Source organism: Hylobates moloch, unplaced genomic scaffold (assembly GCF_009828535.3).
Source record: "Hylobates moloch isolate HMO894 unplaced genomic scaffold, HMol_V3 SCAFFOLD_21, whole genome shotgun sequence".
NCBI classification, from domain to species: domain Eukaryota; kingdom Metazoa; phylum Chordata; class Mammalia; order Primates; family Hylobatidae; genus Hylobates; species Hylobates moloch.
In genome coordinates, this window is record NW_026652296.1 from 17,978,035 (window position 1) to 17,992,801 (window position 14,767).

The 14,767-nt window shown below is 45.0% G+C and overlaps 1 protein-coding gene across 7 annotated transcripts in view; it reads left to right on the plus strand.

Moving 5' to 3' along the window:
- The window catches only part of PTPRT (protein tyrosine phosphatase receptor type T), a 1,124,172-nt gene that overhangs the window by 433,124 nt on the left and 676,281 nt on the right, over positions 1-14,767 (plus strand). For all 7 annotated transcript variants that reach the window (XM_032141872.2, XM_032141870.2, XM_058432870.1 and 4 more), the window contains exon 6: positions 3,404-3,578. In XM_032141872.2, coding sequence (XP_031997763.1) covers positions 3,404-3,578 — 175 coding nt within the window. The remainder of the gene's footprint in view (positions 1-3,403; positions 3,579-14,767) is intronic.

Sequence of the window (14,767 nt, forward strand, 5' to 3'; positions counted from 1 at the left end):
TTCAGAAGTTGGACTTCCAAGGCAAAGCTCTGTGTTTCATGGGCTTCGGTTGGGCATGTGCATTTTGCTTATTTATCTCCACCCCTTATGCAGCATTACTACATCCCTTGCTCTTTTTTATTGTTCTCAGCTAATAAATTGGTAGCAAATAGGTAGATCCTGGTGTCATATCTGTTGCTCATACTCTCCCACACTGGGAAATGAGGGTGCTTGAAGAGGTGAGTGATGGGGCAGTGGTTAGTCCACACTGGAGCAACATGCATGGGGTTGTAATAGTAGGATCTGAAGCCAGATGCCAGCTCTGCAGCTTCCAAGCTGGGCAGACTTGGGGAGGCAATTTCATTTCTCTGAGCTTCAGTTTCCTCTTTTTTTTTTTTTTTTTTGAGATGGGGTCTCGCTCTGTCGCCCAGGCTGAAGTGAAATGGCACCATCTCAGCTCACTGCAAGCTCTGCCTCCCGGGTTCACGCCATTCTCCTGCCTCAGACTCCCAAGTAGCTGGGACTACATGGTGCGCGCCACCGTGCCCGGCCGATTTTTTGTATTTTTAGTAGAGACAGGGTTTCACCATATTAGCCAGGATGATCTCGATCTCCTGACCTCGTGATCTGCCCGCCTCGGCCTCCCAAAGTGCTGGGATTACAGGCGTGAGCCACCATGCCCAGCCCAGTTTCCTCTTATATGTGAGAGTGATAAGAAGTGTGCCTACCTTATTTTTCATGGGGAATAAATGAGAAAGCATACAAAACACTTAGCACATAATAGTGTTTAGCTGTTATTAGCTTAATAAAGAAAAAATGAAAGTGTTGATGATGTTATAAATAACTCAGATTAGAAAATATTGACCCAAAGCCTTGCCACTCATTCATCCTTATCCACCATGGTGGCCCCGAAGTGCCTTGCTCAGCAGTGGGGAAGATGGTCTCCTTTTGATGACCCCCTTCTTCCAAGGCCCTCCTATTCGTTTAGTGACCTCTTTTCCAAATCAGGATACATTCCTGGTGTTTGCCGGAATTTTCCCTCCTTCCTCCCTGCACTACCTTGGGAAGGGGCATTGCATGTGGTGTCTCGTAGGTTCTCGTAGGTTCTCATAGTGGGGTCCAAGTTGTGCCATCTCCTGCAAAGATGCCTCAAGGCATGAGGAAGCTGGATGGCATTTTCAGCCCTAGTGACCTTTCTCCCCTTCCATTACCTTATACTGGTTTTTATTCAGGCAAGTGAATAGAAACTTTCCAGCTCAGAAAAGTGAAATTGCCTGCTCAAGTCTACATAGCTTGGAAGCTGCAGAGCTGGTATTTGGCTTCAGATTCTCCTCTTACAGCCCCATGCGTGTTGCTCTGATGTGTACTAACTATTCCACAAGTTGGTTAGTTTCTGGCATAGGAGGGAGTTATGGCTACCTCTCATTCTGCCATGACTTTTGAACAATACCATTTATTATTTTATGTTCAAGTATAAAGGAAATACGTGTTTGAGACAGAAGGTCTGAAGAATGTCAAACAGTAAAAAGAAGCAGCAAAATATTACCTACAATCTCCCCGTCTAGTCTGGAGCAAGTCTGTCTTAGCTGCCCTTTGATGGGGGCCTGGTTTACCCTGGGTTTCTGGCCTTCATGATCACTGCCTTCCCCTGGTATTGGTTTCCCCTCATTTGCTGCCATAGAGCTGAGCAGTGTGGCTCTACCTGTACCTGTGCCCCTCTCCTGACAGGTCACTGTAGAGGGTGAGGAAAGATGGCATAGGTGAAAGTAGGTTGTGCACATTGGGAAACTGTTCACTTGGTGCAGGAAATGATGAAGATCGCATCTCGGGAGACTGGGAGATTCAGGGCATGAGAATCATAAGTCATAAGATTTCCCTAAGTCCAGATAATTAAAGGAGTCAATTTCACCTTTTGGGGAAAAACGTTTTTAAATTAAAGCAGACACTGAGCATACGGTCTTAGTAAAAACAGTGCTTGACTTGAAGTTGGAAAACCTGGATAAGGGGCTCATGTACTCTACACATTTAGTTAAACTGTTAGACATTTGGATTTTTCTTCTGAGAAGAGCAGCAGTTGTACACTCACCAAACAAGGCTGTGAAGACACAATGAAGATTTATACAAAAGTACCCAGCTCAGGGGCTGGCACATAGTAGATAAATATCCAGTTAATAACATTAATAAACATCCACTCAAACTGCATCGACATGCATGTGCCTTACCAGTTCTCATAACCTGCAACTGTGAAAGCGGTTTCTTCAAACTCAGGATATCCCTCCTAAAACTCAGGATGCCGAAGACAAAAGCCCATGTGTATTCACCGATTCTAGAAACGTCTACCAACTTGGGAGGCTTTCAGACAAGCTTCTAAAGATGAACAGAGGAAAGTTCTTCAGTGTAAAATGGGCAACACTTGTGGGCAAACGTGTGGGGAAAGTTTGTATCATACATAGGATAAGATTCCAGAGACGGAGTGACAGTTGTGAGAACTGACTAGAGATGACTGTGAGCTGAACGTGGGTTTTTACGGAAGAGGGGGTGTCCCCAGGGAGACCAGACCCTCCAGGCAGAGGAAAGAGCATGTGCCAAGGAAGAGAGGTGTTGAAAAACTTCCATCCCCTCCCTACCTGTGGTGATAGCTTAGGGCAGGTGGGGCTCAGAGCCTGTGGGGTGGGGTAGCAGGGCACCAGCCATAGGGCCTGTGAGCCAGGCTGTATTTATTCTACATGGGCTGGGTTTTCACTAAGTCTACTGAAGTTTGTCTGAAAGAATGCTGTGGGTTCTGCTTAAGGGAAAAAGGAAAATAGGAAGGAAAGTTAGGGGGCTATGTGCCAGCTCCAAATGCAGGCTGAGCCGAGGTGTTTAGAAGGAGCCTTTTTCCTCTCTTTTTGCCACCAGGCCTCTGTCCTCAAATCAGCTCACTAGCAAAGTTTATTCTTGAATCAGATCATTAGCACAAACCAGCCATGAAAACTCCTGCTTTTTTCTTTTCTTTTTTTTTTTTTTTTAAAGAGGCAGGGCCTTGCTCTGTCACCCAGGTTGGAGTGCAGTGGCTTGATCATGGCTCACTGCAACCTTGGTTTTTGGGCTCAGGCGATCCTCTTTCCTCACCCTCCAGAGTATCTGGGACTGAAGGTGAGTGCCACCATGCCTGGCTGTTTTTTAAAATTTCTCGTAGACGCAAGGTCTTGCTTGCTACCCAGGTTGGTCTCAAACTCCTGGCCTCAAATGATCCTCCTGCCTCAGCCCTTACAAAGCACTGGGATTACGGGCATGAGCCACTGTGCCTGGCTGGAAATCCCTTCTTACAGTTGAAAGTCTTGAGCCCCAGGGGTGTGAGTATGGGTGGACATCCATGTTGGGAGTCACCTGGAAGCCTATGATGCTATGATTCCTCCTCTCCCTCTCTTCCTCTGTTCTGCAGCAATGGAATGGCAGGGACACGGCCCTGATGGTCACCCGTGTGGTCAACCACAGGCGCTTCTCAGCCACGGTCAGTGTGGCAGACACTGCCCAGCGGAGTGTCAGCAAGTACCGCTGTGTGATCCGCTCTGACGGTGGGTCTGGTGTATCCAACTACGCGGAGCTGATCGTGAAAGGTGAGTGCCTCCAGCCTACGCCTCTACTGCCATGGAAGGCCGGCATTAATGGGCCTTAAAGCCCCTTTTCTCATCTGCTGATCCTCTCCCACATTCAGTAAAAGAGGAGATTAATTTCTAGTCACTCTGACGTCCCTCCCCAACACAAACTCCCCAAACAGGAGAAGCTATTGTAAAATCATGCAACATTGCATTGCTATTCCAAGTTGAGTCTCACATACAGGAGCCATACGTGAAAGACTGCGGAATATATAACACAGAAGGCATCTTCAAATTTGGCTTTATTTTGTATTTAAAGTTAGAATGAACAAATGTCCTTGTATTTGGGTGGCACACTGTGGCAGTGTTCTCGTACTATTGTTTCTGAGGGATTTTTTTTTTTTAATTGAAAACTCAATACAATGATAATATTTTGGAAGGACTTTTGAAATAAATAATTCCTCACCCCATTGGCCTTGATTCAATTCTTTTCAATTTTCTTGTTCTTGTTCACCTTGAGATATTGTTTACATGCTTTCCATTAAAATACGCAGACTGTTTTCTGCTTCTCTCAAAAGGTCAGATATCCTATTTCTTTCTGAAACTTTGTCATCTTTGTTATGATGCTTAATGATCGTATGCTATCTCATCCAATGAATTATCCTATTTTGTTAAAACCCCCCATTTGCAGTCATTTGGATAATTCCAGGTGTCTTATTTTTTCTTTCCTTTGTGTATGTAACAATTAGCACCTCCATGGAGTTCTTCTGGAGAGAACATTTTATTCTATTGAACCAGATTATTTCCTTAGGATAAATTCCCTGGGGATAGAGTTGGGAGGCCAAGAATATGAGCATCTTTATGGATTTTTCTTTATGTTGCAATATTGCTTTTGTAAAAAAAAATGGTTTGACAGTTTACACTGGTAACAGCAGCGAATGGATGTACTTGTTTTACCAATGTTATGTTTGCCGATTAAAATTTTAATACAGCGTAATTTAGTGAATGAAATAATGAAGCTCTTCTTATTATGCTAGCTGTAGAATGAGACCTGGTGTGTTTGAAGGGAAAAAACAAAAAACAAACAAAAAACCCCCACTTATCGAGCCTTTGAGGGCTCCTGAGTTAGTTTCCTTTGTCAAAGTATGGGTGGGTGTGGAAACTTTGACCTCATTTTGCTGACCCAGTGTGACTGGGAGTCTTGGGCCGACTGGACTGGGGGTTGCAGGCTGGGATTCTCTGTGCTGGCTGTCTTGACTTTATACAGACATTCACATGGCTGATCATGTGCCATCATTCAGGTCTCAGCTGAAATGCTATTATGTCATCTTCTCCCAGAGAACTTCCCTGACCCCCTGCCCACACCTCCGTTCCTAGTGGTCATAATTCCTTCTCATTACCTGGTCTCCTCTTCTACATAGTTCTTATCACACTTTAAAATGCTGGTTTGCCTTTATTTGTTTACTTGGTGACTTTTTGTCTCCCCTTTTAGGATCTAAGCTCTGCGAGAGGAGGGCTGTCTGCTGGGTTGGAAGTCCCTGCACTCAGCGCAGTGCCTGGCACTGGTTCTCAGTTTGCTGAACCATATGAGGTTGTTAGTGTTCGCCTGTTTTGACTTGCACAATCAGTCATTTCATAAGGCTCAACTTGAAAAAATTTGTGGAATGATAGATGAGTGAGCGAATTATTGGCCTCAGCAGGAGTTTATTTCCTCACCATAATGCCATGAACACTTAAGCCAAAGATTAACAAGTTAGGCAGTTATGAAAAAAAAACTTTAAAAATCTTTAAATTGGTTTACATTTAATGTTATTAACATAGAAAAGAAGCCACCACTTTCATGGCATTAGGCTCCTATCTTTGCTTTGTTGGTGCCATAAGATTAGCTCGTGTGGCCCAGTATGGTGGCTCACGCCTGTCATCCCAACACTTTGGGAGGCCGAAGTGGACAGATCACCTGAGGCCAGGAGTTTGAGACCAGCCTGTCCAACATGGTGAAACCCTGTCTCTACTAAAAACACAAAAAATAGCTGGGTGTGGTGGCACGTGCCTGTAGTCCCAGCTACTTGGGAGGCTGAAGCAGGAGAATCGCTTAAACCCAGGAGACGGAGGTTGTGGTAAGCTGAGATCATGCCACTGCAATCCAGCCTGGGTGGCTGAGTGAGACTCCATCTCAAAAAAAAATTTTTTTTTAGAAGATTTATTATTATTATATATGTATTATGTGACACAGGGGTTATTGCAGGCCTTTCAGGTACTCAGTGAATGTGTATTTTCAGATGTCCTGCTAGAATGTGTCTTATACCTTCTGTGGCTGGTCTCCCACACCAGATTGAGAGCCCCAAGAGAGGGTGCACTGCGTTTGCTCCTGCTCCTCATGGTCTTGCTAGCACCTTGCATGCACATGGGGCAAAGTTGGTGGCAAGAGAATGTGACCAGTGGCTATAGGAGTTAGTGTAGCACTCTGAAATTCCCATGCACAGACAAATGGAACCAGAAAACGCTTGGTTTATTATTTGCTTATATGCCCCCCATTCAGGGGCAGGATGGGAGCTATGGGAAGAGAAACCAAGAGGCTACTGGGACAGAGGATGTGGTGGAGCATCCTTGCTTTATTCGGAGAGGTGGCCAGGGTTTACGGGGACACTGATTTGTCCTCTGCTGGTTGTGCATCCTGGGCCGGAGTCAAGAGGAGGGGCCAGTGCTAGCCCGGGTGCAGTAGCCAGGCCTGGCAATATGACTCTGCAGCTACCGTTGCTCTGAAGCCACTCACCTGCAGCACCTGCCACTCCAGCTTAGGGAGGGCAGGGTGGTGGGTGGCACCCAGTGTCCTTCACATTGAACAGTGGGGGGTTGGCACTTCCTGTAATCTGGTCAATCAAGGTGTAATTTTATTACACGTCTATGAAATTCATCCATATTTTTGGCATAGGTTATCAGTTTTTTAGTGCCCATTTTTCCTCCATTTAAATATTATGATGGTGGTAAGCTAGGAGCTTGGTCCCTTGCATGTAAAGAAGTCCCGTCACATATGTTACCTGATTTTATCCTAATTGCAGCTCTGTACATTGGTTTTATTTTAACTCATTTCATGGGTGGGAGAATTAGCACAGCCAGGTTGAGAAACAGGGCCATCCCAAGGGGTAGAGCTGGAGTCCAACCTGCATCTGGCTCATGCTGTTTGGTCACACCTGGAGGGCAGATGGGTTGTGGCCTTGCTATTACCTGGTGCCACAATGTCACGAGCAGTGCTGAAGGGGTCCAGGTACCAGGCAAGCAGGAGTCCCTGGGTCCGTCTAGCTAACTTGCCATTTTGACACATGATGTTCCCTTCCTGACTGTCAGCTAACTTCCAGATTGCGGGAGAAATACATTTAACCTACCCTCACACCCTCCCCCGACCCCACACACACTGCTAAACAGTTAGTGGCATCCAAGCAAAACAAGAAAATAAAAGGCAGGGACCCCCTCAGGAGCAGAAGCAACCAGAGGAAACCTGTCACCCTGGAGTGGGTGCCCAGAGACTCATTTGAAGGCAGCAAACCCGAGTGTTTGGAAGAAACTGTGTGATGAAGAATGACTCACTTACCTCTCAAGAGCCCTTTGCCTTTGCGGAGCCAGAATGCTTAAGTACTTTAATGCTGAAGTATTTGTACTTGTTTAAAAAAATACAAGGGAAAAGCACTAATCCTCCTCCTTTCAGAGAAGAGAGAAAATCTGAAAAACAGACCAAAAAAGAAAAAGGATTCTCAAGGGCCAAGTGCTGTGTTATGGGATGGGATCTGGATTCCTTCTTCTTGGACTGACGTCACCCACAACCCTGGGATATCACAGAAAGAAAACCACGTCTTCAAGGTCTTCCTCCTCACAGGTTCCCACCCTTTGGTTCCAGTTCAGGGCAGGAGATAACTCTGCAGCCAAGATGCTTGGGTCTGAATTCTGGCCCCACCTTGTCCCAACTCTGTGACCTTGAACATGATCAAACCTCTCGGGGCCTCAGCTGGCTCATCTGGGAACAGGAATGTAGGATTACCTCCCTCAGAAGGCGTCATGAGGATGGCATGTGATAATGGATGTAGGAGTTCTTAGAACACTGCCCTGCATAGGCACTCTAAGGTATTTGTTAAATAAATAAATTGCCCATGGGGGTGGGATTTCTCAGACAAAGAAGTAAGAGAGATGACGGACTCCATGGGTGGGGACGGGACATTGGACCCAGGTGCCGATTTGATGACTGTCTCTGTGGCTTTGGGGAAATCATGTCAGGTCTGTTCTGTAAAGTGTGGCCCACTTCTCTCTTGGTACACAGTGATGTGCCGAGTATAAGAAGAGGGAGGGAGGAAGTATGAAAGGGTGGACTGGGGGACATTTGGGTCATGGGGTCTTTTATTAGGGTTCTCTAGAGGGACAGAAGTAATAGGATATATGTATACATGAAAGGGAGTTTATTAAGGAGAACTGACTCACATGATCACAGGGTGAAGACCCAGATGGGCCGTCTGTAAGTTGAGGAGCAAGGAAGACAGTAGTGGCTCAGTTACACTTCCAAAACCTGAAAAGTAGGAAAGCTCGACAGTGTAGCCTTTAGTCTGTGGCCAAAGGCCCGAGAGCCCCTGGGAAACCGCTGGTGTAAGTCCAAGACTCCAAAATCCAAAGAACTTGAGGCCTGATGTTTGAGGGTGGCATAGGAGAAAGATGAAGGCCGGAAAACTCAGCAAGTCCACTTCTTTCACTTTCTTCTGCTGGCTTCTTCTAGTTGCGCTGGCAGCTGATGGGATGGTGTCCACCCACATTGTGGTTGGGTCTGCCTCTCCCAGTCCGCTGACTCAAATATGAATCTCTTCTGGCAACACCTAGAAACACCCAGATACACCCAGAAACAATAGTTTGCATCCTTCATTTCAATCAAGTTGACACTTAATATTAACCGTCACAAGTCCCTATAGGTCAGAATTCTCTGGTTCCTTCCTGTGTTAACACCTACTGGATCGGGAAAGCTCATTCCCGGGTCTGGGGACAAAGGAAAAGTAGCTAGTTTTGTTTGTCCTCAGCCATCTGGTTACATGGACCACCCCTCTCCTGGTATTGTTCATTCAAAACCCTAACCACTCCACAGTTGGGAGGTCACTGGGCCCTTCAGCACCCGAGGGTTCTGGGAGCCATAAACCTCTGTGCTGTCTTCCACAGCAGGTACTCAGGCTGAGAGGAACAGCAGAGGCCCAGGCTGGTCTCTGTCTCTCCCCAAACAGTCGTATTCACAGGTAGCTGGCTCACAGCTCACGTGTGATCCTGAGATGGTAAAGATTAGCACTTCAGAAGATGCTGCCTAATGTGAGGGTAGGTAATATCAAATTCTCAGGGCGACACACAGACTGAAATGAAAGCAAATTGGAATCACTTAATTCTGGGGAGCTGTTTATTGAGTTGTGATAATGTACCTGGGTATACATTAGATTACTCTGTAATTGAGGTTTCGCTCAATTGACAGTTTGGCCCCTCAACCTACCCGTTCCAGACCAGTGCTCAGAAATGTGCTTATTCGTTTGCTTTGCTTCTGGTTTTCTGAGTGTCTTCAATTTCAAGGTGTCTTAGCTGGCCTCAAGGACTTGAGTGTCTTCAACCAAAGTTATGCAGATGTATCTTGATGAAATTTTCCTAATTCATAAAAAGTTTCTTGTTGGTGGTGATTTTTAAACCAGTCTTTCAACTCCATTTAACAACCTATTGTGCACTCAGAACACTCATCAGTATGAGTATTAGTGCTCAGAAGAAATGTGATGCTAGTGCTGTTAGAGGTTCCGATTTAAACACTGATGTGACTTCTTACCAAGGGAGGTTGTTAGGGTCAAGAGCAGGGATTGTTGTTCTAAACACACTTGAATTTCCATCTTAGTCCTGCTCCCAGGTACCTGTGTGATTCAGCAAATCATGTATTTACTCTGGGCCTCACTTTCCTTATCTGAATAATGGAGGTGAATATATATAATGAGGTCCTATGAGAGGGGGAAAATATAACATTATATATAATATATAAAACACATATATATATAGCATAATATATGTAACATATGTAAACAGATACATCCTAGTACTAGAAAGTATAAAATTATGTCTTTAGTAGTAATCATATTTTTTACATTACTATTAAGGAATTTTTCCCAAAGGCATTGTCCATTGTTCATTTTTCTGGCTTAAAGGAATGATATTCTGTACATACTATGAAAATTTAAATTTAGATCATCTTAAGGTCTCCCTCTTCTGAAATGGGATTGAGGTCATCCAATCCAATCCATTGGTTGAAGTCAGTTGCAAAAATGCTTTACTTACATTGTACTGTGTTCTCTTTCCTTTTTAAATTTTTTTTCAGCATTTACAAGTTTCTTGAGACTGTATCAGGCATAGCTACATGGAGCCTGCATTTTAGGATGGCAACAGTGGGCTCATCAGCTTCCCTGTTTTGGATGCACACGTTCCACCGCTGACTGCTATCCTGACTGGTCCCGTTTTGCTCACTCACTAGCCTGGTGCCAGCAGTGATTTGCATTTATAGCCTCTAGTTTAAAGATGGAATGGCTGGAGTAGCTGACTCATTCCTGTATTCATTTGCTTAATAAAGGTTTATGGAGCCCAACTGTGTCAGGTTCTGTAATAAGCTCATGGTCTAGCAGGAAGAATCATGCAAATCTGTGCTGCATGGTCAGTTAATGTTAGCCACCTGCCACACTATCTCCCTAATCCTAAAAATGGCCCTATGATGTAGGTGCTGTTAGCAACCACCTTTTACCAATGAGAGCATGGAAACCCAGAGAGGTTCTGGACCTTTCTAAGATCACACTGCTCATCAGTGGCAGAGCTAGGCCTGCCTTGCCTTGGCCGTGCTGTCTCATACCACATTTCTTGCAAAATCCATTATGGTAGACCCTGCATTCAGGTGTGAGCTAAAGGTGTACAGAGGGTGGAACAATGAGTGCAGTCTGGAAGAGTCTGGGAGAGCCTCTCCGACTGGCCCCATCTGAGATGGGTCCTGTGGCTTGGCAGGCTCATAAGCAGGACAGCCTGGGTTAGTTTTGAGACATTGAGTGGGTGACATGTTTGGGGCTGGTTAAGTAGGCAAGGGGACATTTGCAGAGTCTTTGTACCAGAATAGGAGACTGGACTTCATCCTGTAGTAGTCTAGGGGCTCTGACGGACCCTATCCATGGCTGTGGATAGTAGTGTGCACACTCATAAGGTGTGATCTCTGCATCCAGCTATTCTTCCTTTCCCTGGTCCTGCAGGGAAAAACCATTGTCAGACAGCTGGCTAAGGTCACTGGCACAGACTGCGTTGGAAAAGAAGGTGAAGATAGGGGGGAGGGATAGCATTAGGAGATATACCTAATGCTGAATGACGAGTTAATGGGTGCAGCACACCAACATGGCACATGTATACATATGTAACAAATCTGCACGTTTCATTTACCCTAAAACTTAAAGTATAATAATAATAAAATAAAAAAAGGAGGATGAATAAAACACATTTTCTGCCCTTTTCAACCTCTTAATCTGAGGATGAGGGGAAATAACAAAGAAGGAAACAAACAAAAATGACACACACACACACACACACACACACACACACACACACACACACAAAAGAAGGTGAAGATAAAGGCATATGGCATTGAGACCCCTAGAAGCAGACTCAGGACAGGAGTTCTGAGTGCAAGGTGCTTATGTGGTTTTAGGGACATGAGACAGAGAATCAAGGGCAGCGAATAAAGGGGGCATTCTCAAGTGAGTAACTGCTGTGAATGTCTGGAGCTCTATCCTACTAGGTAATTCTGGGATTCAGTGTAGAACCCCTGGGGTGTGGAGGAGGGGGTTATTTGTACCTTAACCCCTTCCAGTCATTGGTTGAGAGCTGCTCCTGGGGGTCTTAATTTTCTGGCTTTACTGTCTTGTCATGCAGGATATAGTCCCCTGCTCCCCAGGGCTTTGGCAGAAGCCCATGGCTATTAGCTATTTGCCATTTGGCAGAGGCAGTTGGAGGTTGGCCTGCACTCGGCGCAATAATAAGGCCTGAGGTGGCGGTGGGACACAACAGCTTTTGCTACAGGGATCTTACAGCCTCTGTGGCCTTCCGAGGTGACCAAGGCTGCTGGCGCCTGCCTCATCGGTGGCAGCAGCCATGGAGGATAAGTTCATGCTAGGAGGAGAAGCAAAGCCACCTTGAGCTCTGTGCTCGTATAGGGAGTGGAACAAAGCAAAGGCTGGCCTCAGACCGGACTCCAGAGTTTCCATTCATGTTCTCTGCCAGTCCTCAGAAGTAAAGAGGAGCTGGAGGGCTGTATCACCCAGTGATCAGAGAGCAGGCATGGTATCAGAGAGCCTAGGCTAACATCTGGCCTCTGGAGGCTCTACCTCCTAAGTTTATCTAGAGCCCGCCACCCTCCACCACCTCTTTTGTCAACATCCTCGACAAGGTTGGCAAACTTTTTCTGTCCAGGGCGTTAGAGTCGATAGTTTGAGCTTTCCAGGTCATATGATCTCTATAGCCAAGGCTCAACTCTGCTGTTGTAGCGAAAACAGCCATAAAAAATATGTGAATGAATGAGCATGGTTATGTGCCAATAAAACTTTATTTACAGAAACAGGCAGAGGGCTGGTTTGCTGATCAGTGCATGAGTCAAAACTCTATTCTGTTCTCAACTGCATGACTATTCTAGCTTCCTCCCTGCTCCACTCTTGCCCCATTGATGTCAATTCTCAATGCGGCGGCCTGAGTGATCATTTGAAAAAGTTAGATAATGGCTTTTTTCCTGTTCAAAAGCCTCTGGTATTTCCTGTCACACTCAGAATAAAATCCAAACTTCTTAACATGGTCTCTAGATCTAGTCCTTGATTTGTAATGCCCCACCCCTATATTTGCCCTCTTACTCTCTTTTCTAGCCACACTGATCCATTTCATCTTCCTTGAACCACACCAAGCTAGTTCTGACCTTTGCACTTGCTGTCCTTGCTTTGCCTGACATGCTTTTCTTCCAGATAATTATGTAGCTCACTTGTTTTGTCGATCTGGTCTCTGCTCAGACTTCAGCTTCTCAGAGAGTCCCCCTCTGATTACCTTATCTGAAATAACACTCTCCCCCACCTCCCACCCCTTCCCTTTGTAACTCTGTTCTTTTGTACCGTGCTTTGGTTTTCCTCCTAGATCTTGTCACTATCTGACATTGTGATTTACATCTATTTGTGGATTACCCGTCTTTCCTACTAGAAAGTGAGCTCCTGGAGGAAAAAGCTTTGTAAGCCTTGTTTCCTGCTGCACCAACAGCACCTGAGACAGTACCTGGCGTATAGAAGGGGCTTAAACATCTGCTGTGTCCAAGGAAGAGAGCTCAGGTCCTTACTTCACAAGCATGTGACGAGACCCCTCACCATCCCTTCTTTTTTAAGGTTCTCATTATTGATTGAGCTCCTGGTTTTTCTTCTACCTCTGAGAAAGTTCTGTCTCCTTTACAGGTATCTGTTTCTTTACCTTTTCCTTTAAGCATTATGTTTCCTTCATTCTTTTCTTCCTTCTTATGGGAGCTGTGAGCTTTGTAATTCCCTCTTCTCCTCTTATGGTCTTTCTTTGTTCTGTTTTGGCTGCAAATTTAGGGGACTCAGTTGCCCTGCCAGAGCCATGCTACTTACCCACCCCACCATGTGCCCCTTAGGGTGGTCATTTTAAAAACCCCTGGGCCTTCTTCAATGCCTTTTCAAGGAAGTCTTGCCTCAGTGTGAGTTCTACCCATTCCCCCATGAGTCCTGCATATGGATCGTATATGCTCCAACTTAGGTCTGGAAGTTTAACAACTTTTTGTGGTAGGCTTAGCTTACCTCCTCCTCTCCTCTCATGCCTGATCTTGACTTTCCTGGAACCCTATTTCAAAGCAGAGAAACCTCAACATGCTCATCTTCTGTGTGAGAGTTTCATTCTTTGTAGGAAAATATACTGGTGCTTGGGTTCTTATTTTTTAATCTTTCTTTGGTCTTAACTTTTATTAATAATAGTTGCATCATTTTTTTTTTTTTTTTACCATGACTGCTATTGTCCAGAACACATAGATAGCAAATCAGAGGTCTTGGGTTCAAATCCTGATTCTCCCTTGTGTTAGCTACGTGGATTAGGACCATCATTTCATGACTGCCTAATTGGAATAATAATGCCAGCTCCCCTAGATTTGGGTGAGGGGCCATGGCTATGAAAATCGTTCATCAACAAAGTGCCGTGCCTATGTTTGTGCTTCTCCTCATCATTCCCCATCCTCCTCATGGGTGCCCGGTTCCCCATCCTTAGCCTCTGACTCCTTCACTCTTTGGTAACGTCACCATTAGCTTTTTATGGAAAGAGAAAAATGACAGATGGGAGAAAAGTGGGAAACTTCACTTGAACATATGTGTGGAGGGGAGGCTAACCGGGAGATATTATGTATATTGTATTCTATATGGGCACAAAGACCAGCTTATTTTTAAAAAAGCGTAAATGTGGATAAATAAAACCTGACAAGTATTGGTTTCCTTGAATTATTTTGACTACTTTATCAGCTGCATGCTGATGTGTTGCATTAACACTTTTAACGCATTTGGAAATTAAATCAAACGGCAATTGCATTAAATTCTCATTCACTTGGAACATTACGCTCCTGTGTTCAAATGGAAGAATGATCTGAGGTATGGAACAAGCTGCAAAGTCTGTAGTTAGCTACCATTCGTGGACCATTTATTGCATGCCAGACACTTCACCGACTGTCTTCTCATGAGGTTGTATTTAATCTTCACCATGGTCCCCTGTTGCCACTGAGGATGCTGAAGCCTGATTACCCAGTCTCATCAGAGTCACACAGTCCAAGACCTGCCCTCTTCCTATAATGAACCCATAAATGAGACCATTTTCTGACCCTCCTTATGCTAATTTTCCATAATGTATTATTCTGTGGCAGATATATATGGAATATTTTTTCTGAGGACCCAAGTTCCAGCCTAGGCTAAACTCAGTTAAACCCATGGGCTCCAGATTTGTAAGAATGCTCTAGATCGTTGCCTTTGTCCAGTCGTTGGAGCCTAATTTACCTCTGAAACACTGCAGCCTCTGTCTGGACCAGTGATTCTTAATTGAGGGTGATTTTCCTTCCAGGGGACATTTGGAAATGTCTGGAGACATTTTGGATTGTCACAATGGGAGAGGGG